The sequence below is a fragment of the Cherax quadricarinatus genome, chromosome 57 (assembly GCF_038502225.1).
Source record: "Cherax quadricarinatus isolate ZL_2023a chromosome 57, ASM3850222v1, whole genome shotgun sequence".
NCBI lineage: Eukaryota > Metazoa > Arthropoda > Malacostraca > Decapoda > Parastacidae > Cherax > Cherax quadricarinatus.
The window spans coordinates 28,247,579-28,271,746 of record NC_091348.1 but is presented as its reverse complement, the minus strand read 5'-3'; the positions used below and the strand labels follow the sequence as shown (position 1 = coordinate 28,271,746).

Here is a 24,168-nt window from a genome sequence, read left to right as displayed (position 1 = left end):
TGGATATGAGACCAAATTATCCTTCTTAATGTATAATATAGACTAAAGTATCCTTATTACTAGGTATATCAGTCTTAATATTAGTGGTATACTCATATAGGTATATTGGCAGTAGTGGCTTAGTGAGGTATATTGTAATTTGTTCACTTGAGAAAACACAGGAATGTAATTAGTACACTTGAGAACACACAGTAGTGTAATTAGTACACATGAGAACACAGTAGTGTAATTAGTACACATGAGAACACACTAGTGTAATTAGTACACATGAGAACACAGTAGTGTAATTAGTACATCTTCGAACACACAGTAGTGTAATTAGTGCACCTGAGAACACACTAGTGTAATTAGTACACCTGAGAACACACAGTAGTGTCATTAGTACACCTGAGAACACACTAGTGTAATTAGTACACCTGAGAACACACAGTAGTGTCATTAGTACACCTGAGAACACACTAGTGTAATTAGTACACCTGAGAACACACAGTAGTGTCATTAGTACACCTGAGAACACACAGTAGTGTCATTAGTGCACCTGAGAACACACTAGTGTAATTAGTACACCTGAGAACACACAGTAGTGTCATTAGTACACCTGAGAATACACAGTAGTGTAATTAGTAAACATAAGAGCATACAGTAGTGTAATTAGTATACCTAGGAACACACGACAATATTAGTACGCCTGAGAGTACTTCAGTGTGTATCACGCTTGTTAGTAGTAGTGTTAGTACCAGTGTGTTAGCACACTTGTTAGTATACGTAAGAGTACTTCCCCAGTGTGTAACACACTGACACACCAACACTTACTCTACACACTATTCCACAGTTTTGTAGTTCACATCTGGCTTCTAACACAGACTGTGCTGACTGTAACACACAAGAACACTATACATTTGGCATCCTTATACATAGCTACAGCTATCCAGAAAGAGTATACATGTATTACAACATTAAAATGACCTAAAATCAAATAACCAGGAGTGGAAGAAAACAGTTTACAGATTACCTAGAGTACAAGGGTCAAAGTTACAAGCTTACATTGAAATATAACATTCAGGATTTAACATTCGTGCTAAATAACGACATAAAATATATTAACTTTCGTAGGAAATGCATTAAATGGGTTAATATTTACTTGATAAACGACGGAAATGTATTAACATTGTGGTTAAATACAGCAGGAATGTATTAACAGTGTGGTTAAATACCACAGAAATATATTAACATTGTGGTTAAATATCATAGAAATATGTTAACATTGTGGTTAAATACGACAGGAATGTATTAACATTGTGGTTAAATACGACAGGTATGTATTAACATTGTGGTTAAATACGACAGGAATGTATTAACAATGTGGTTAAATATTACAGAACGTTATTCAGGGCTGTGTATGTCTCCAGCACACAGCTGTATGACAAGGGTGTTGTAGTAACACCTACTGTAACATATAACAAGGGTGTTGTAGTAACACCTACTGTAACATGACAAGGGTGTTGCAAAACACCTACTATAACACACATGTCAAGGGTGCTGTAGAACACCCGTAACACACACATGCCATTGGTGTTGCAGAACACCTGTAACACACAGTTGCATGACAAGGGTGTTGCAGCAACACCTACTTTACTGAGTGCCGCTGCTGACATTGATCGGCTGTAAGACCTTCTAAGAGATCTGTCAGAGCGAGAGCGGCGTAGTAGTCGGTCAGTCTCGGAGAGCAGAGCCTCGGTCTTGGCCACAACTGAACGTGACGAAGGTGAACGTTCAGGACCTTCTAGTGGAGTGCGGGATCGTGAACGCCTCTCTCTCTCTATCTCCATATTAGGTAAAGGCATCAGAGTGTCCAGCTGTGAGACATCTATGGCATCCAGGAACACTTCTTCGTCGCCTCCGTCATGGGAAGGAGACCTGGTGATGTCTTCAGTGTGGGCGATGAGCATTGACGCCTCCCTGAGCAGTGCCTCTACTTCCGACTCCAGTTGTGGCACTGCTGTGGCTGGTTCATACACAGCGTTCTTTACACTTTGTTTACCTTCAAGACAACACTTAGCTTGCTTCGATCCATCGTCATCTTGTGGTCTGGGCAGCGATATAACCTGGGAAGTTTGTTCTTGTAAGTTCTCAGTGTTTTCAGAACGACTGACAGTTTTTGTATCTGAAGTATCACCAGGGGGAGCATTAGTCAAATCTGTGGCATTATCTGTCTTGGAGGATTTCTTGGTAAACTGGAGACCATTGATGGAAAGCTTGTCTTCCAGTGACTTACCTCCCCTGGTAACCGACTCGATGAAGGACATTATGCCCCCTAGCACATCCTTCTTCAACCCATCCATCCTATGTAAAGCTTCTGAAGCTTTAGGAGCTTCAGAAAGCTTCTCTGCAGAGCAGGCATCATCAACAACAGGTGCTTCACTTGATACAACATTGGTAGCTAAGTCACTACTGCTGGTACAGACGGTACCCTGACACACTGCACTCTGGACATTGCATTCTGAAGTAACTTTAGTAGCTGAAGCTTCAGTTGTATTTACCTGGCCATCATATATTTCAGCAGCTTCAGTTTTGGCAGTCTTAGACGCAATACTGTTTATGTCAGTAACTTTAACAGAAGTGGGCACGTCACCAGCTGCTGTGCTGATACTGCTAGTGTCAGCGTTAGCAAGTGGAAGCGGGGATATTTTGAGATCACTGGCTTCATTCTGCCTTTCTAAACCATTAGTTCCGTCCTTGATGTTACTGACCTTGGCTGCTATATTGCTGCTTATGTTTGACTCAGCCTCACTATTAATTTTAATGACCTTAGATTCATGAACTTCGGCGTCTCCAACCTTGGTGTCCTTAGATGCAATGGCTTCAATCTTGGTGTCCTTAGATGTTTTGGCTTCAACCTTGGTGTCCTTAGATGTTTTGACTTCATTCTTTGTGTCCTTAGACGAACTGGCTTCAACTTTGGTGTCCTTATATGTTTTGACTTCAATCTTGGTGTCTTTAGATGCCCTAGCTTCAATCTTGGTGTCCTTAGATGTTTTGGCTTCAACCTTGGTGTCCTTAGATGTTTTGACTTCATTCTTTGTGTCCTTAGACGAACTGGCTTCAACTTTGGTGTCCTTAGATGTTTTGACTTCAATCTTGGTGTCCTTAGACTCACCGACTTCAATCTTGGTGTCCTTAGACTCACCGGCTTCAACCATAGTATCCTTAGATGTTTTGACTTCAATCTTGGTGTCCTTAGACTCACCGGCTTCAACCAGGGTGTCCTTAGATGTTTTGACTTCAATCTTGGTGTCCTTAGACGCACCGGCTTCAACCATGGTGTCCTTAGAAGTTTTGACTTCAATCTTGGTGTCCTTAGACGCACCGGCTTCAACCTTGGTGTCCTTAGACGCAATGGCTTCAACCTTGGTGTCCTTGGATTCACTGATTTCAACCTTGGTGTCCTTAGATGTCTTGGCTTCAACCTTGGTGTCCTTAGATGTCTTGGCTTCAACTTTAGTGTTCTTAGACACATCTTCAACTTTGTTAGTCTTAGGGACAACAGCATTAACTTTGTTAGCCTTGGAGACACTAGTGTCAATTTTGTCTGTCTTCACCAGGGTGTCACTGACAGGTTGGTGTTTGGGTTCAGTAGCTGAGCTGTTTTGCAAGACGGTTGCTGAGCTCTGATCTGCTCTAGGATTACTGAGTTTGTCTTTCTTCGTCTTCACTTCCACTGCATCTTCTTCATCGAGTGATATTCTACTGTCACTCTTCGCTACACTTCCATTAACAATTATTTCTTCACAATCTTTGCTAATATTCTTGGTGTTCTGCTTTCCAGTTTTTTCTTGGCTTCGTTCTTTATCAATAACAGAGTTAACACCAACTTTAGTAATATTACTCAAATTTTCATCTTTCTTTTGACTAACACTTTTGTTAATGAGATCCTTGTCTTGTATTCCCTGCTTATCTAGCTCATTTTTGTGAGCATGTGATGAACTCTTATCATCTGGCATCTTCTTGGGAGTATGTGATACGATCTTGTCATTTGCCTTCTTGGGTTCGCCGGGCTTCTTGAATTTAGCAACGTCTCCAAATTTTAATGTACTTATACCAGCAATATTTGTAATCTTGTCCTCTGCTGGTGCCTTTCTTTCTGGAGAAAATGGTGGACTGTATGGAGATTTTAATTTATTGATGATACTCTTTGAAGCGTCAGCCTGAGATGCTCCCAAACTTTTCTCTCTTTCAAATACACTTGCAAGACCTGTAATCTTTCCAATTTTAGGAGTGGATGAGCCTTTGGGTTTTCCTCTTTCACTCTTTTGTGAAACTTCATCAGTTTCCCACATGTTGAGGACGAAGGCTAGCTTGCCACTCTTACTGCGCTTGGCTGCACCAGAGTTGAGGGAGATGTCAGGAGAAACTGCCCGTGAGGCAGCATCACTAGCTACTGAACTGCACCGGCTGCTTCTCTCAATACTTTCTTTTCTTTCTTTATGTTTAGAATTTTCACTCTGAGTGTGGATGGTTACATTCTCTCTGTTCTTACTTACAGACGCTCTCTTTCGTTCCTCTTCCGACTTGTCATCACTCATGTTATCTTCATCAATATTCCCATTTACCACTACATTATCGTGTAATTTCTCATTTTCCTCTAGTGTGGACTTAGTGACTGTCGTTCCTGTAGTGGCAGGTCGAGTGGTAGTCAGCGTGTTACTCTCCAGCGATCTCTTATTTACTGAGGTATCTTTTGGTCTTGCTGTTTTACCATCTAGTGCCTTATCTTCACTAGTGGAATTTCGTCTTACAGTTGCTGAACCTTCATTTGAAGCTATTTCTAATTTGCCAGTGACCAGGGTAGGGGTGACCTTGACACCCACCACGGCCACGGGACTACTTTGCCGTACTTTCTGACCCTGAGGTGATGATAATGCTCTCTCAGTGGTACACTCCGGCATTATTTTCACTGTTTTATTCATTGTTGTATTAACAGTTTGCTTGTTCGGCAAGCTGTCAGGTGAGGGTGCTGGTGTCAGTGGAGTCTCTGACGACGCTGACGATAACTGCTGCTTAATGACTCTGTCTTCTATTGTAAGTGAACCACTTAATGTCTTTTCTCGTTTCGAGTCAACTTTATTGAGAGTACCATTACCTCGCAATTCATTACTCGTTTCTACTTCGTCTGGAGGTTTCCTCTTCGGTGAAGATGCCTCTTGCTTCCCCACGTGTGTCTTGCCTTCTTTAGATGACAGAATTTGTCTGGGCATATCTGTTGTGATCAAATTATTCTTGTTGCTCTGAAGTTGATCTTGTGTATCTGACCAATGTTGCTCTTGGTTACCTTTTGGTTTCCCTACAGTGGGGGCAGGATGTTCTACAGTGGAGGCAGGTTGCTTTCCAGTGGGGGCAGGTTGCTCTACGGTGGGGGCAGGTTGTTCTACAGTGGAGGCAGGTTGCTTTCCAGTGGGGGCAGGTTGCTCTACAGTGGGGGCAGGTTGTTCTACAGTGGAGGCAGGTTGCTTTCCAGTGGGGGCAGGTTGCTCTATAGTGGAGGGAGGTTGAGGAGCTTTATATTTCTTAGGCAAACGCGAAAAACCTTTCTTCTCAGTACTAACAGCAAACCGACTTTCTATGCCTGCTGTGGAACCCTCCGGGTTATGCTTCTCTGAGGTTCCTCGAACTTGCTTCACTGAAGTTCCTGGAGCCTGCTCATCACCAGTTACTTTCTGATCACCACAAGGAGGTGTTGCAGATAATCCTTGCTCCCTGCCGCTTGCAGCTGCTTTGGTTACCGATTGTTTGCTTGCTATCACTGTGTTTAATGGCTGCACTGCATCGTTTCTCATTGCACTACCTACAGTGCCCTTGTTTATTGCGGGTAAACTTTGGCTGTGTGTGGGTGGTATGTGGTGGTGTTGCTGGAGCGGTGCTGGTGAGGCAGTAAGACCAGGCTGAGGACGCAGACCCGGTACCGTCACAACATCGAAGTATTCGTCGTCACTATCCGAACTCAAGTCATCCAGCTGTGGGCATGGTGCTCATCAGTCTTCTTGCCTACATCATCACTGGGTATCATCATCGGGCAACATCACTCCAATGAATGAAATCTACACGAGATGAAAATTAAATTGCAAGCTTACTGAAAGATGTTAAACTCATCTGATAATTATTTTGTGCTCTGCAACAGAAAAGAATAAAATAAATTGGAGTACGTGATAAGTTTTGAAATTAAATAATTAATGACCAACATTTATGAAATATAATTTTAGAGGTTAATAGCAAGGTCTTAAATAGAGAACATTAGTGGAAACTGGAGGATAGAGACGACCTTGTTGTCAAGAACATAAGAATGGAGGAACACTGCAGAAGTCCTACTGGTCTATACTAGGCAGATCCTTCTCTAAATCAACCATTCCCACCCACTCACTTGTCCAACGTTTACCCAAAACTTCCCAAGCATCTGCTGTACTAAATTACGGAACCGGTACTCTCTCAAAGTTGTAGGCAAGAGCAAGTGAGAGTCTCGACACACTATGAGAACATTCTCTAGGGATGTGTTGCAAATTATGTAAAAATTTACAACTCTTCTAAATTAGCTCTTAAGTTTAAAATATGCAGATTATACCATGGTGGTATACCATGCCCTGGTGGTATACTACACAATGGTGGTATATTACACCCTGGTATATTACACCCTGGTGGTATACTGCTGTTACTGAGATGACAGATGCTGCACTCAGCACTCAACTCAGCCTCATAACTCACACAACCATCTATGTGGATTTCTCACGTATGGGTTGTAGCAAATTTCTTGGCCACGTCAGGTCAGGTCAGGTGCACCATGGCTTGCTTCTGCAGTGTTTTAGAATCTAAGGTCAAGGCGTTGAAGGACGTGGTTCTATTTCTTAAGAATGAAAAATAAGCGGAAAATTCGCCAGGAAAAGTATAACAATGAATGTGAGATGGTTGGTGTTAGTGAAGGGAAACAGGTCACCAGCAGCGAGGAGCCGACTGACAGCCGTTGCAAGTGAGTAGTAGTTCCCAGTAAAGGAAGTAACATCAAAATATGAAAGGTTAAAAGAGAAGATTTGAAGGTAGGAAATCGGTTTTCTGTTCTGCAGGACGAATGTACTTCAATGGTCAGTAAGGTTAAAGGTACCACTAACTCCTCTGCTAATATAGGAATATCCTTGTGGTCGGTGACTCGTAGGTAAGATATGTTGACTGTGCTTTCTGTAACATAGATAAGAAGGTGAGACAGTGTGTGTCTCAGGAGCTGGTGTTGGTGACATAGTCAGCAGGTTGGATGATATTATGTCAGGTAATGAGAACAAGCCCAATATCTGTCTCAATGCTGGTGGCAATGATACTGGGAAGGGAAGGAGACAGGATCTGCTACATAAGTACACCTCCGCTAGACCTTTGAAGAGTTTCACTACTCTCGGAGCCCAACCATGAGCCAGGCTTGTCTGGTGCTTGCCTGGTCAACCAGGCAAGGTAAACTACAGATTTAACTAGGTCATATGTAGCATCTTGCCTCAAAGGGTAGTGGGCAATGAATGGATATCTATGGCAACTGGTCTAAGTTGCTGGCTAGACAGGTACTGCAAAGAACTTGCAATCCCATTCACTGACAACCGGGACAATTTCTATGGCAAACATAAGTATGCAAGGGATGGGGTACATCTCTTTGGGAGAGGAGTGGTGACGTTAGCCAACTCAGTTGAGCAGGTTGTTGCTGAGTTGTCTAGGACTTTAAACTGACAGAAGATAGAGGTATGGGTGTGTGTGGAAAACAAACAGGTTGTGGCACAAGGGATTAAAGCAGTAGATATTACTAGGATACCTCAGAGATAAGTTTACAAGACATTAATCATCATAAAGCCACTAATAAATGCAATGAAACTGGTCAACAAAGAGAGACAGTAGAGGGCTGTGAGTGACTAGCTCCCTTAAGGTTTACTGTATATACTAATAGTAGGAGTGTAAGAAATATGACAGATGAGGTAAAATTAATTGCATGTGCAAGAAGCATAGATATTATTCTCTATCTTTCAAACTGAAAGATAGAGAAAAATGCCTTTTGAATTCCACACTGATTGGGTCAATAGGAAGGATGGTTGAGTGGTGATGTATGTCAGAGATAATTTAAATTGTTGCATTAGACAAGATATAAAATTTGAGCACTGGACACTGAATCTGTTTGGATACAGTTTCTCGAGGGATGTGAAAAACTAATTTTGGGGGTGATTTACAGATTACAGTTTGTGACAACACCAACTAGAGGAAATAACCTGCTTGACTTGGTTCCTGCAAAAAAAAAGTCACTAATTAATAATCTTGAGGTTAATGATAAGATTGGGGAAAAGCGATCACAAATCACTCAGTTTCAATATATCATGGAAATACCTGAACAGTAACAATCAAGGCAATATCTCTGACTTCCACTTAGCTGATTTCATAGGACTGAAAAATTACCTGGGTGGGTTGAACTGGAATGACCTGACATTGGGTCAGGTAGGTGGTGATGACTATTGATATGACACTTTTCAAAGCATTGTTCTAGGTGCCTAGACTGTTTCAAATATGGAATATATGGAAGCACATGGCTCCTTTCAAGAGGAAGAGGCCACAATGTTCCGGGGACTCAACCGAGGAATCAGATTTAGAAATGTGGGGTACAGTTCTTGTGAAGAAGCTGGGAGACCAGTCTCTGGACTCATGGGACAGTGAAGCAACGGGCCAGTGAGATAAGTGATGGACCAAGTAACACTCATCCCAACCATAGATGTACTGGATGGAGAAGGTTGGCAAGTAGCAGGAGCCTCCAAGTCTCATAGGAGACAATGTTACACTGCATCAGATCGGGAAAGCCAAGCCATCTGTAGGCAACAAATTCAGGTTGATAAGCAAAGGTCACCACGACAACCCATATTCTGCTACAATTCACCCAGAGAAGAAATATGGGCTGAGGATATCAGTGTCCCAAAATCTGAAAGGGAAGTATATTCTCAATCCCAGAAACACAGATTCCTATGAAGTACTGCAGAAGGTGAACGACCTTGAACTGCCACTGGTCCTAACAGAACTAAAATCCATAGAGTGACTCACGAAATCGTAATGAGACTCTCTGACCGCGGGTTCAATCCCGGCCGGGGTATGGTTTAAAATCCATAGAGTGGGCAACAAAAGGCGTACTAATGCACTACCCACTAGACATGCCTCCTGATGCAATCCATAGTAACAAAAGCATCCTGGAAGTTGAAGGGCTCCGAGTCAAGGCAGATCCTGATCCAACAAAGAATCTCTCCTAGCTCAATTGGATTTTGGTTGCTAGGGAACATACAAGGTTAGGACGTACAACCCAGAACCTCTGAGGTGCTTCAGGTTCCAGAGGTAAAACCACCTCAGCACCAGATGTTAAATTTAAAAAAGTATGTGGCATCTGCAGTAGTTTTCACCCCACCAAGGACTGCTTAGATAAACTAAAAGAAGAAGCTACGGAACCTCGGTGTCCGGACTGCGTCAAGAAGCATCATGCCTGGAACCTGCACTGCTTGGAGATGTTCTGATGGGTCAAGGCAGCATGGAAAACCCTAGTTGCCCATCCTCCAATGCTAAATAGAGCCTTCACCACTGAGCAGCAGCCTCGCCCAGAGGGAGCTACAGTAACATGGAATCCAGTGCCACTTCCCCGGCCAAGCCATGAAGGGAACCGAGGAAACGTCAGCGATGGGATAACGGCCGTGCTCAGCCAGCTTCCGATTCTCTTGCTCAAACTCCCACCTAACAACGGAAGCCAACGGGCCTCATGCTGCAGGAACAGGTTACAGCCAATGCGTCAACCCTAGCACCACAACAGTCACAGTGAGGAGCACTGTAGTCTAAGAGAGCACAGCAGGACATCCTGTATTACCCCTGAGCCATCAAATTATCTCAACGATCACTTGCTTCACAGATAGCATGAGCAATCTGACTGACTCAGAAGAAAACAAAGACATCCAGAACAATTGTGAAGACCTTCGTGAACATATGGATGATGGACAAAATAGACAGAGTCCATGTGTTTATCTGTAAGTTTACTCGACCAGTCAACACAGGTCCCAGAGACAATGATGAAGGAGGGGGAGGGGGGAACTGATGGCCTCAGCCCGTTGTTGTACATAAAAGAAAAAAATTGCCGTGGAACGCAGAGGGACAAAGGCAAGACCCTGATCTAGGCTACAGAACAGCTAAATTATATGGACATCCTGGAGGTGTGAGCCTCAGACGGGTCATCCAGGGAGTAAGACCCGTGTCAGGACGCAGTTCCTGATGAATCAAACAATCAATTATCTCTGTATTAGGACTGAAGAAGCCACTTGTGGCGAAACGTTTTCTTATAATAAATGTTCTTATGTTAAGTCAGGTCAGGTCAGGTCAAGTTAGGTTGTCCTCTGTTCATAAAAGTAACGATTATACCAAACCACAACAGACTGAAATAAATATAAGATAAAGACGATGACAAGTTGAGTGGTGTCAGTCACTGAGACACACATAACTATGTCACACTTTTACTGTTGAAAATGCCTTCGTCAGTCACCCAATGGACTCTCTTTACAACAGTGAAATTATGACTGTGATTAACATACGAGTTGAGATGAGTGGGTAGTGGTCTAGAATGAATGGGTAGTTATCTAGATTGACTGGGTAGTGGCAGTGGAGCGGGTAGTGGTCTAGAATGAATGGGTAGTTATCTAGATTGACTGGGTAGTGGCAGTGGAGTGGGTAGTGGTCTAGAATGAATGGGTAGTTATCTAGATTGACTGGGTAGTGGCAGTGGAGTGGGTAGTGGTCTAGAATGAATGGGTAGTTATCTAGATTGACTGGGTAGTGGCAGTGGAGTGGGTAGTGGTCTAGAATAAATGGGTAGTTATCTAGATTGACTGGGTAGTGGCAGTGGAGTGGGTAGTGGTCTAGAATGAATGGGTAGTTATCTAGATTGACTGGGTAGTGGCAGTGGAGTGGGTAGTGGTCTAGAATTGGCAGATGTAAATGTGAATGTAATGCTAGAGAATTCAGAGGATAAGGAGACCGCCTTGGGCACTGTGGGGGACCGTGTACACGAGGGTCACTTCTGGCACTGTAGGAGGGATATTGGGAGTGTACACGAGGGTCACTTCTGGCACTGTAGGAAGAACAGTGGGAGTGAAAATGAGGGTCACTTCTGGCACTGCAGGAGGAACAGGGGGAGTGTACACAAGGGTCACTTCTGGCACTGTAGGAGGGACAGTCAGAGTGTACAAGGCCACTTATAAAGTTATAATGGCACACAAAAGCTGGGAGATGAGTCAATGAGGATACCCAGTGCCAAGTAAGCTGAGCATTCCATTATATTTATACTGCTTCATATATGTACACTGAACACAGTGACTATACTAAGAAGTTATATGGGAAGTAAGAGGCTGGATATCACAGTGAAGTATGCATGAAATGAATACCGCTAGATATTTGGAAGTGGATGTGAGGACAGATAGATCTATAATGTGAACCATACAATAGACCAGGTGAAGAAAGTAAATAGAAGTTATAGGTTATCAGTAGAGGGGAAAACAGAAAATGCACCAGAATGTAGATGCACTTAAGCCTTCATACAGATGCTTTTAATGTTGCAGTGAAGATGAGGATGCTGGAGGCTGCGGAGATGACGTGTTTAAGGGCAATGTGTGGTGTGTATAAGAAGCTCGCACATTAGAAGATGGTGTAGGGTTACCAGAGGTATAACTGAGAGTGCTGAGAGAGGTTGTTAAGGTAGTATGAGCAGTAACAAAGAAACAGAATACAGCAGAGTGACCGAAGGGTCAACAGGAGATGACCCAGGAGGGGGTGAGTAGTGTTCTTAACAGAGCCAGGCGAATAAGCATGTCTCTCTACACCTGTCTCCTCTACAAGGATACAATCTGGCCACAGTCTCCTCTACAAGGATACAATCTGGCCACAGTCTCCTCTACAAGGATACAACCTGGCCACAGTCTCCTCTACAAGGATACAATCTGGCCACAGTCTCCTCTACAAGGATACAATCTGGCCACAGTCTCCTCTACAAGGATACAACCTGGTCACAGTCTCCTTTACAAGGATACAATGTGGCCACAGTCTCCTCTACAAGAATACAATCTGGCCACAGTCTCCTCTACAAGGATACAATCTGGCCACAGTCTCCTCTACAAGGATACAATCTGGCCACAGTCTCCTCTACAAGGATACAACCTGGTCACAGTCTCCTCTACAAGGATAAAATCTGTCCACAATCTCCTCTACAAGGATACAACCTGGCCACAGTCTCCTCTACAAGGATACAACCTGGCCACAGTCTCCTCTAGAAGGATACAATCTGGCCACAGTCTCCTCTAGAAGGATACAACCTGACCACAGTCTCCTCTACAAGGATACAACCTGGCCACAGTCTCCTCTACAAGGATATAATCTGGCCACAGTCTCCTCTACAAGGATACAATCTGGCCACAGTCTCCTCTACAAGGATACAACCTGGCCACAGTCTCCTCTACAAGGATACAACCTGGCCACAGTCTCCTCTACAAGGATACAACCTGGCCACAGTCTCCTCTACAAGGATACAACCTGGCCACAGTCTCCTCTACAAGGATACAACCTGGCCACAGTCTCCTTTACAAGGATACAACCTGGCCACAGTCTCCTCTACAAGGATACAACCTGGCCACAGTCCCCTCTACAAGAATACAACCTGGCCACAGTCTCCTCTACAAGGATACAATCTGGCCACAGTCTCCTCTACAAGGATACAACCTGGCCACAGTCTCCTCTACAAGGACACAACCTGGCCACAGTCTCCTCTACAAGGATACAAACTGGCCACAGTTTCCTCTACAAGGATACAACCTGGCCACAGTCTCCTCTACAAGGATACAATCTGGCCACAGTCTCCTATACAAGGATACAACCTGGCCACAGTCTCCTCTACAAGGACACAACCTGGCCACAGTCTCCTCTACAAGGATACAAACTGGCAACAGTCTCCTCTACAAGGATACAACCTGGCCACAGTCTCCTCTACAAGGATACAATCTGGCCACAGTCTCCTCTACAAGGATACAACCTGGCCACAGTCTCCTCTACAAGGATACAACCTGGCCACAGTCTCCTCTACAAGGATACAACCTGGCCACAGTCTCCTTTACAAGGATACAACCTGGCCACAGTCTCCTCTACAAGGATACAACCTGGCCACAGTCCCCTCTACAAGAATACAACCTGGCCACAGTCTCCTCTACAAGGATACAATCTGGCCACAGTCTCCTCTACAAGGATACAACCTGGCCACAGTCTCCTCTACAAGGATACAACCTAGCCACAGTCTGGATACAAACTGGCCACAGTTTCCTCTACAAGGATACAACCTGGCCACAGTCTCCTCTACAAGGATACAATCTGGCCACAGTCTCCTCTACAAGGATACAACCTGGCCACAGTCTCCTCTACAAGGATACAACCTGGCCACAGTCTCCTCTACAAGGATACAATCTGGCCACAGTCTCCTATACAAGGATACAACCTGGCCACAGTCTCCTCTACAAGGACACAACCTGGCCACAGTCTCCTCTACAAGGATACAAACTGGCAACAGTCTCCTCTACAAGGATACAACCTGGCCACAGTCTCCTCTACAAGGATACAATCTGGCCACAGTCTCCTCTACAAGGATACAACCTGGCCACAGTCTCCTCTACAAGGATACAACCTGGCCACAGTCTCCTCTACAAGGATACAAACTGGCCACAGTCTCCTCTACAAGGATACAAACTGGCCACAGTCTCCTCTACAAGGATACAAACTGGCCACAGTCTCCTCTACAAGGATACAAACTGGCCACAGTCTCCTCTACAAGGGTACAACCTGGCCACAGTTTCTCACACACACACACACCATGTAACTGAGCTGAGATACCACAACACGGGGTAGGAGAGAGCAGTGACACACACCACCTGACTGCCAGCTGGCTAATAACCATTAACAACCAGATACCGACACACACACACACACACACACACACACACAGAAATAATAGGAAGACCAAGACGAGTCCTTGGTTTACCCGAAGGTGTAGGGAGGCAAAAGCTAAGTGCAACAGAGAATGGAAAAGGTACAGGAGGCATAGGACCCAGGAAAACAAGGAGATTAGTAGAAGAGCCAGAAACGAGTATGCACAGATAAGGAGGGAGGCCCAGAGACAGTATGAAAACGACATAGCATCGAAAGTCAAATCTGACCCGAAACTGCTGTATAGCCACATTAGGAAGAAGACAACAGTCAAGGACCAGGTGATAAGGCTGAGGAAAGAAGGTGGGGAACTCACAAGAAACGATCAAGAGGTATGTGAGGAGCTCAACACGAGATTTAAGGAAGTATTTACAGTAGAGACAGGAAGGACTCTGGGGGGACAGACCAGATGGGGACACCAACAAGGAATACACCAACAAGTGTTGGACGACATACATACAGATGAGGAGGAGGTAAAGAAACTGCTAAGGGACATCGATACCTCAAAGGCAATGGGACCGGACAACATCTCTCCATGGGTCCTTAGAGAGGGAGCAGATATGTTGTGTGTACCACTTACCACAATCTTCAACACATCCCTGGAAACTGGGCAACTACCTGAGGTATGGAAGACAGCAAATGTAGTTCCCATTTTCAAAAAAGGAGACAGAAAAGAGGCACTAAACTATAGACCTGTGTCATTGACGTGTATAGTATGCAAAATTATGGAGAAGATTATCAGGAGGAGAGTGGTGGAGCACCTGGAACGGAACAGGAGTATAAATGCCAACCAGCACGGATTCACGGAAGGCAAATCCTGTGTCACAAACCTTCTGGAGTTCTATGATAAAATAACAGAAGTAAGACAAGAGAGAGAGGGGTGGGTTGATTGCATCTTCTTGGACTGCAAGAAGGCCTTTGACACAGTTCCTCACAAGAGATTAGTGCAGAAGCTAGAGCATCAGGCGCATATAACAGGAAGGGCACTGCAATGGATCAGAGAATACCTGACAGGGAGGCAACAACGAGTCATGGTACGTAATGATGTATCACAGTGGGCACCTGTGACGAGCGGGGTCCCACAGGGGTCGGTCTTAGGACCAGTGCTATTTTTGGTATATGTGAACGACATGACGGAAGGGTTAGACTCAGAAGTGTCCCTGTTTGCAGATGATGTGAAGTTAATGAGGAGAATTAAATCTGATGAGGACCAGGCAGGACTTCAAAGAGACCTGGACAGACTGGACACCTGGTCCAGCAAATGGCTTCTCGAATTTAATCCTGCCAAATGCAAAGTCATGAAGATAGGGGAAGGGCACAGAAGACCGCAGACAGAGTATAGGCTAGGTGGACAAAGACTGCAAACCTCACTCAAGGAGAAAGATCTTGGGGTGAGTATAACACCGAGCATGTCTCCGGAAGCACACATCAATCAGATAACTGCTGCAGCATATGGGCGCCTGGCAAACCTGAGAACAGCATTCCGATACCTTAGTAAGGAATCATTCAAGACACTGTACACCGTGTATGTCAGGCCCATACTGGAGTATGCAGCACCTGTTTGGAACCCGCACTTGATAAAGCACGTCAAGAAACTAGAGAAAGTACAAAGGTTTGCAACAAGGTTAGTTCCAGAGCTAAGGGGAATGTCCTATGAAGAAAGATTAAGGGAAATCGGCCTGACGACACTGGAGGACAGGAGGGTCAGGGGAGACATGATAACGACATATAAAATACTGCGTGGAATAGACAAGGTGGACAAGGACAGGATGTTCCAGGGAGGGGACACAGAAACAAGAGGCCACAATTGGAAGTTGAAGACACAAATGAGTCAGAGAGATAGTAGGAAGTATTTCTTCAGTCATAGAGTTGTAAGGCAGTGGAATAGCCTAGGAAATGACGTAGTGGAGGCAGGAACCATACACAGTTTTAAGACGAGGTTTGATAAAGCTCATGGAGCGGGGAGAGAGAGGGCCTAGTAGCAACCGGTGAAGAGGCGGGGCCAGGAGCTAGGACTCGACCCCTGCAACCACAAATAGGTGAGTACAAATAGGTGAGTACACACACACACACACACACACACACACACACACACACAAGGTCAGCATGTGTCAGACAGCCATGACTGAGTCAGGTGTGGGTGATGAGTGATGAGACTGTCATATAAGTATGCCTGCTGTATAGACAAGGTGTTCCCTCACACCGTGAATGAATGAGCACATGGTAGTCACCTTAATATATTACAACTGGCAGTGACTGGGCAGGGTCACACTTAGTGTCACTTGTAGCAGGTGAACATCACACACACACACACACACACACACACACACACACACACACACACACACACACACACACACACACTGCACACCGTGTACGTCAGGCCTATATTGGAGTATGCAGCTCCACTTTGGAACCTATAACTAGCCAAGCACGTCAGGAAACTAGAGAAAGTGCAAAGGTTTGCAACAAGACTAGCCCCAGAGCTAGGGGGAATGTCCTACGAGAAGAGGTTAAAGGAACTTGACCCCACGACACTGGAGGAGAGGAGAAACATGATAACGACATATAAAATACTGAGAGGAATCAACAAGGTGGACAGAGACAGGATGTTCCAGAGATGGGACACACCAACAAGGGGTCACAATTGGAAGCTGAAGACTCAGATGAGTTACAGGGATGTTAGGAAATATTTTTTCAGCAATAGAGTTGTCAGGAAGTGGAATAGTCTGGAAAGTGATGTACTGGAGGCAGGTAACATACATAGCTTTAATAAAAGGTATGATAAAGCTCATGCAGCAGGGAGAGAGTGGACCTAGTGGCGACCAGTGAAGAGGCAGGACCAGGAGCTATGAATCGACCCCTGCAATCACAATCAGATGAGTACACAGACACAGGAATCACCACAAACCTGCACCCAGCACAGGAATCTTAGGATGACGTTTCGGTCCGTTGTGGATCATTGTCAAATCACAACTAAGTGAGAAAGAGGCAGAGAAGCCCAGACGACAGAACGGGAGAGGGAGTAGTAGTATCAGTAACAACAGCAGCAGCATTTGTATTAGCAGTAATAGCGGCAGTAGTGCAGTGGTAATAGTAGAAATAGGGAAGTAGCAGCAGCAATGGCTAAACAGGTGGCAGTAGTAGTAGTAATAGTAATAATAGTAGTAGTAATAGTAGTAGTAGTAGTAGTAATAGCAATAGTAGTAGTAGTAGTAGTAATAGTAGCAATAGTAGTAGTAGTAGTAATAGTAGCAATAGTAGTAGTAATAGCAATAGTAAAAGTAATAGTAGCAATAGTAGTAGTAGAAATAGTAGCAATAATAGTACTAGTAGTAGTAGTAGTAATAGTAGTAGTAGTAGTAGTAGTAGTAATAGTAATAGTAGTAGTAATAGTAATAGAAATAGTAATAATAGTACTACTAGTAGTAGTAATAGCAGTAGTAATAGTAATAGTAGCAATAGTAATAGTAGTAATAGTACTACTAGTAGTAGTAATAGTAGTAGTAATAGTACTAGTAGTAATAGTAATAGTAATAGTAGTATTAGTAATAGTAGTATAAGTAATAGTAGTAGTAGTAATAGTAGTATTATTATTAGTAGTAATAGTAGTAGTAATTGTAGTAGTAGTAATAGTAGTAGTAGTAATATTAATAGTAATAGTAGTAATAGTAGTAGTAGTAATAGTAGTAGTAGTAGTAGTAATAGTAGTAGTAATAGTAGAAGTAATAGTAGTAGTAGTAATAGTAATAGTAGTAGTAATAGTAAAAGTAGTAGTAGTAATAGTAGTAATAGTAGTAGTAATAGTAGTAGTAATAGTAGTAGTAGTAGTAATAGTAGTAATAGTAGTAGTAATAGTAGTATTAGTAATAGTAGTATTAGTAATAGTAGTAGTAATAGTAGTAGTAGTGAGATAATTAGTAATAGTGGTGGCAGAGGAGCTGGGATCAGTGTATAGTGTGTGTGTGTGTGTGTGTGTGTGTGTGTGTGTGTGTGTGTGTGTGTGTGTGTGTGTGTACTCACCTAGTTGAGGTTGCAGGGGTCGAGTCCAAGCTCCTGGCCCCGCCTCTTCACTGGTCGCTACTAGGTCACTCTCTCAGTAGTAGTAACCAGTTACCAGTAACCAGTGTACCAGTAGATGACTCACTACCAACCGTCTCTGCCTGAGTCACTGTCTGTATTCATATTGTGCTGACCACAGCAGTATTCAAAGACCCCCTCACATATGGGTACTGTGGGCAGTCAGTGTTACGAGAGTGAGCAAGGAGACAAGGTTACGGCAGTTTGGGCGCTCCCCACATTATCCGTAATTATACGTACTTCCAGCCTACGTGAGTATCTTTACCCTATCCACGTGTTCGAACCCCACATGATAAATGGTGGCACCGGTGTGGAGCATGGATTTAAGTTTTTACGGGTAATTCAAGACGTTAGAAGACTGTTTGTGGTTATTCTGGGGGATATTGTTCGCCGTCTGGACGATATCATGATGGGTAATGGGAGCAATCCTGTTATCTGCCTCAGTGCGGGAGGCAACGATGTTGGCAGACGTAGGAGTGAAGATCTAATTTGTAGATATAAGACAGCAAAACAGATAATAAGGAAGAAGGGTGGGAACCCTGTGATATATTGCATTCTGCCCAGGAGAGGAGTTGGAAATGAATGGTTGTCCAGGGCAATTGGTGTCAATTGCTGGCTGGACAAATTCTGTAAGGAAAATGCGGTAACATTCATTGACAACTGGGACCTCTTCTATGGGAGAAATGACATGTATGCCAGGGATGGGGTTCACTTATCTAGGTTTGGGGTGGGAGCACTGGCCAACGCAGTGGAGGGAGCTCTTAGGTCTTTAAACTTGAAATAGATAGTGGTATGGGTTTTTGTGGAAAACCAGTGAATTCTGAGTGTAGCGATAGTGTGAGTTTTAAGGAAACCAGTTATAGGCAGAATAAGGTAGAGTTATTGGTGAATATAGGTAAACCAGTGGCATTAGGTGAAAAGGAGAGTAACAGGCATAATGGAGGAACAGAAATCAGCAGGAAGAGAAAAGAGAAGGGTTTCTGAAAATAGCCGTAGTGCGAGAAATAAGATGGATGAATTGAGATTAGTTGCAAGTGCTGGTAACATTGATGTTTTTGCCAAAACTGAGACGTAGTTTAACATGAAAAATAGGACATGCCTGCTGAATGTCACATTCAGGGTTTTAAATTGTTCCAAGTAGACAGAAGTATCGGGAAGGGGGGTGGGGTGTCGCTCTATGTCTGTGATAGTTTAAATTGTTGCATAAAAACGGGTATTAAGTCTGAAATACATATTGATTCTATCTGGATAGATTTTCAGAGGGGCATGAAAAATTGATTTTAGGTGTGATATACCGTCCCCCAAACTTAAATAGGGACCAAGGGAGACTACTATGGGAGGAAATTGTTAAGGTCACAATGCACGATAACGTAGTAATTCTAGGAGAGTTCAACTTTAGTCAGATTGATTGGAATTTCTTGACTGGGAATTCAGAATCTAATGACTTCTTAGAAGTAGTTCAGGAGTGTTTTTTGAAGCAGTTTGTGACAGAACCTACAAGGGAAAATAACCTGCTTGACTTGGTTCTGGCAAACAAGGAAACCCTTGTTAGTAATTTAGAAATTACAGAGGAACTCGGTGCAAGCGACCACAAATCAATTACCTTTAGCACTGAATGGAAGTATGATAGTAGGGATAACTCAGTAACGGTCCCAGACTTTCGCTTAGCAGATTACGATGGGCTTAGAAAACACTTGTCATCTGTTGACTGGGGTAACGAAGAGAGCTATCAATATAACAGTTTTCTGAACACTATACATACTGCCCAAAGAACATATATCCAGTATAAAGCAATTAGATCAAATAGAAATGACGCAAAATGGATGAATAATAGGCTCAAATATCTTTTAGAGCAGAAGAAAGGAATTTATAGGCATATCAAAAGAGGTGAGGGTCATCTTATGAATCAGTATATTGACATTAAGAGGGACATTAAAAAGGGGATAAGAAAAGCTAAAAGGGACTATGAAATTAAAGTTGCTAGGGATTCTAAAACTAACCCAAAAAGTTTTTTCCAGGTATATAGAACAAAAGTCAGAGATAAGATAGGTCCCCTTAAAAATAACTATGGGCACCTTACTGACAAAGAGAATGAAATGTGGTCTATTTTTAATAATTATTTTCTTTCGGTTTTCACTCAGGAAGACATTAATAATATCCCAATAATTGGGTTTTATAGTGGATCTGAAGAAGAAAAATTATGTAATATCACAATCACTAGCAAAATGGTTATCAAACAGTTAGACTGTTTGAAGTAAAATAAGTCGCCGGGTCCTGATGAGGTTTTTTCAAGGGTTCTTAAAGAATGCAATATGGAACTCTGTGAACCTTTAACTAACATTTGTAATTTATCTAACAGGTGTAGTGTCTGATATGTGGAAGATGGCTAATGTAATTCCTATTTTTTAAAGCAGGGGTCAAGTCGTTACCGTACAATTACCGCCCAATAAGCCTGACCTCAATTGTAGGCAAATTACCTGTCAATTATAGCTAATAATATAAGAAGCCATCTCGATAGGCATAATTTGATTGATACTCAACATGGATTCACAAGAGGCCGTTCCTGCCTAACTAATTTATTAACTTTCTTCAGTAAGGCTTTTGAGGCTGTTGATCATGATAAATAATTCGATGTTGTTTATTTAGATTTTTGTAAGGCTTTTGAAAGAGTACCACATCAGAGACTGTTAAAGAAAGTGGCTGCTCATGGCACTGGGGGAAAAGTTATGTCATGGATCGAGTCATGGCTCACCAATAGGAAGCAGAGAGTGTGCATAAATGGGGTTAAATCTGTGTGGGGATCTGTAACAAATGGCGTTTCGCAGGGATCAGTTTCAGGCCTGTTGTTGTTTATAATGTATATAAATGACCTGGACGAGGGAATTACTAGTGATGTAAGTAAATTCGCTGATGACACGAAGATATGTAGGATAATCGATTCAGACGTTGATGTCTGAGAACTTCAGGAGGATTTAGACAAACTCAATTCGTGGTGAGAAAAGTGGCAGATGCAGTTCACTGTAAATAAATGTAAAGTTCTAAAGCTCGGAAATTTTCATAACCTTAGCAACTTAGCCGTACAGAATGCGAAAAGGACTTGGGGGTTATGGTGAGCAGCAACCTTAAACCAAGACAGCAATGCCTAAGCGTACGTAATAAAGCAAGCAGTCCTCTCTTCCTCTGATACTCAGTCAGACGATCAACCTGAATGTCATTATTCCCTACGTACACGACAGGTATTGAGAAATCCTCAAGTATCATTTGTAACTTCCAATTCAGATTTGCCTCAAATACAGCATGAGTTAGCCAATGCTACAGAGTTTGATCCTCCCAGAGATGACACCCATTCTGCATATGTCAATCTCACCCTAGCAGAGTTGGGGTTAAATGTAAATAACCTGTATAGATGAATAATTACAGTATCAACTTATCAGTATTCAAGAATTTTTTTTTTGTGTTCATGTTCTCTCCGCATTCTGAGAGTTAACAGTCTAGATTTGAGTGCTCCGAATCTGCCTTTCTGTTAAACCTTTCTTTGTATATATTCCTTCCTCAGAATCCGTAGATCACACGAATACAGATCGATCGATCAAATTTTTTTTTATCACTTCTATTGTGTAATCTCAACGTTGAGTTTTAAGTTGTGCTATATTATACCTTGTACGTATTGCATTACAGTTTCAGTTACGTAAGCTTCCATTCCAATGTTCTACTTATGTATGTTAAAATGTTTAATTGTTGTGTACTTTGACATTGTATAGAATCAGCCCAAGCCGTACACCTGCCATCTCTAGTTTGTATTAGTTGTATGTCGGGACGACATACGTTAGCGTCGCCGAGCTCTCAGTAGTAGTTACCAGTAACCAGTGTACCAGTTGACTCACTCACTACCAACCGTCTCTGCCTGAGTCACTGTCTATTCATATTGTGCTGACCTAGCAGTATTCAAAGACCCCCTCACATATGGGTACTGTGGGCGGCCAGTCAGAGTTAGGAGAGTGAGCAGATAGGTCACGACTGTAAGGGCTCTCTCCACGTTATCTGTAATTATACGTACTACCAGCCTACGTGAGTATTACTTTACCCTAATCCACGTGTTCGAACTCCCACATGATACTCCCTCCAACCTTTCCTAGGCCGACCCCTACCCCGCCTTCCTTCCACTACAGACTGATACACTCTTGAAGTCATTCTGTTTCGCTCCATATTCTCTACATGTCCGAACCACCTCAACAACCCTTCCTCAGCCCTCTGGACAACAGTTTTGGTAATCCCGCACCTCCTCCTAACTTCCAAACTACGAATTCTCTGCATTATATTCACACCACACATTGCCCTCAGACATGACATCTCCACTGCCTCCAGCCTTCTCCTCGCTGCAACATTCATCACCCATGCTTCACACCCATATAAGAGTGTTGGTAAAACTATACTCTCATACATTCCCCTCTTTGCCTCCAAGGACAAAGTTCTTTGTCTCCACAGACTCCTAAGTGCACCACTCACCCTTTTCCCCTCATCAATTCTATGATTCACCTCATCCTTCATAGACCCATCCGCTGACACGTCCACTCCCAAATATCTGAATACATTCACCTCCTCCATACTCTCTTAATGTGGTTCCTATATTCAAATCAGGGGATAAGTCCATTCCTTCAAATTACCGTCCAATAAGCCTGACATTTATAGTGGGCAAGTTATTAGAATCAATTATAGCTGACATTATTAGAAGTCACCTTGAAGAGCATAATTTGATTAATGAATCTCAGCATGGATTCATGAGAGGTCGTTCCTGCCTGACAAATTTACTGACATTCTTCAATACAACATTTGAGGAAGTAGACAGTGATAAAGAATATGATATTGTTTATTTGGATTTTAGTAAAGCTTTCGATAGAGTACCTCACAAGAGACTTAAAAAAGTGGCAGCTCATGGTATAGGAGGTAAAGTTCTAGCATGGATAGAGGCATGGCTTACCAATAGAAAGCAGAGAGTTTCCATTCAAGGAATGGGGAGTAGTCACTAGTGGTGTTCCACAAGGATCAGTTTTAGGCCCTCTCTTGTTCATAATTTACATTAATGACCTTGATGAAGGGATTACGAGTGACATGAGCAAATTTGCTGATGATACAAAGATAGGCCATATGATTCATTCTGAGGAGGATAGCAATGAACTCCAGAAATAAATAACAAAAAGGCACAATACCGTGACTGGAACAATACACAAATAACCCGCACATAAAAGAGAGAAGCTTACGACGACGTTTCGGTCCGACTTGGACCATTGACAAAGTCACAGTGTGACTTTGTCAATGGTCCAAGTCGGACCGAAACGTCGTCGTAAGCTTCTCTCTTTTATGTGCGGGTTATTTGTGTAATGAACTCCAGGAGGATTTGGACAAATTAATATCTTGGTCTGAAAAATGGCAGATGAAGTTCAATGTTGATAAGTGTAAGGTACTGGTCTTATAAACAAGGTGAAGTAGAGCTTGATCATACAGAGTGTGAAAAAGACTTGGGAGTCATAGTAAGCAGAAATCTAAAGCCAAGACAGCAGTGCCTAAGTGTGTTCAACAAGGCTAACAGACTACTTGGATTTATCTCAGAAGTATAAGTAACGGATGTCCAAAAGTTATTTTACAGCTCTATACATCACTAGTGAGGCCTCATTTAGATTATGCTGCTCAGTTTTGGTTTCCTTACTACAGGATGGATATAGACTCATTGGAGAACATACAGAGAAGAATGACTAAAATGATTTACTGTGTAAGGAATCTCCCGTATGAAGATCGACTTAAAGCCTTAAATCTCCACTCTCTGAAGAGACGTAGAATGAAGGGACATATCATTGAAGTGTATAAGTGGATGACTGGCATAAACAAAGGAGATATTAATAAAGTACTGAGGTATTGAACCAGGTAAGAACTAAAAATAATGAATTTAAGTTGGATAAGTTTAGATTTAGAAAGGACATAGGTAAGTATTGGTTTTCTAACAGAGTTGTGGATACGTGGAACAATCTTACCAGTAGGGTGATTGAG

At 42.9% G+C, this 24,168-nt stretch overlaps 1 protein-coding gene across 7 annotated transcripts in view; it reads right to left on the bottom strand.

Moving 5' to 3' along the window:
* Positions 1-24,168, bottom strand: part of LOC128693578 (myosin heavy chain, skeletal muscle) — a 136,722-nt gene that overhangs the window by 22,929 nt on the left and 89,625 nt on the right. For 5 of the 7 annotated variants that reach the window (XM_070097434.1, XM_070097437.1, XM_070097438.1 and 2 more), the window contains 2 exons: positions 1,632-6,011; positions 814-873 (listed from right to left, as the gene is read on the bottom strand). In XM_070097434.1, coding sequence (XP_069953535.1) covers positions 814-873; positions 1,632-6,011 — 4,440 coding nt within the window. The remainder of the gene's footprint in view (positions 1-813; positions 874-1,631; positions 6,012-24,168) is intronic. The other 2 variants (XM_070097435.1, XM_070097436.1) reach the window with 2 other exon arrangements.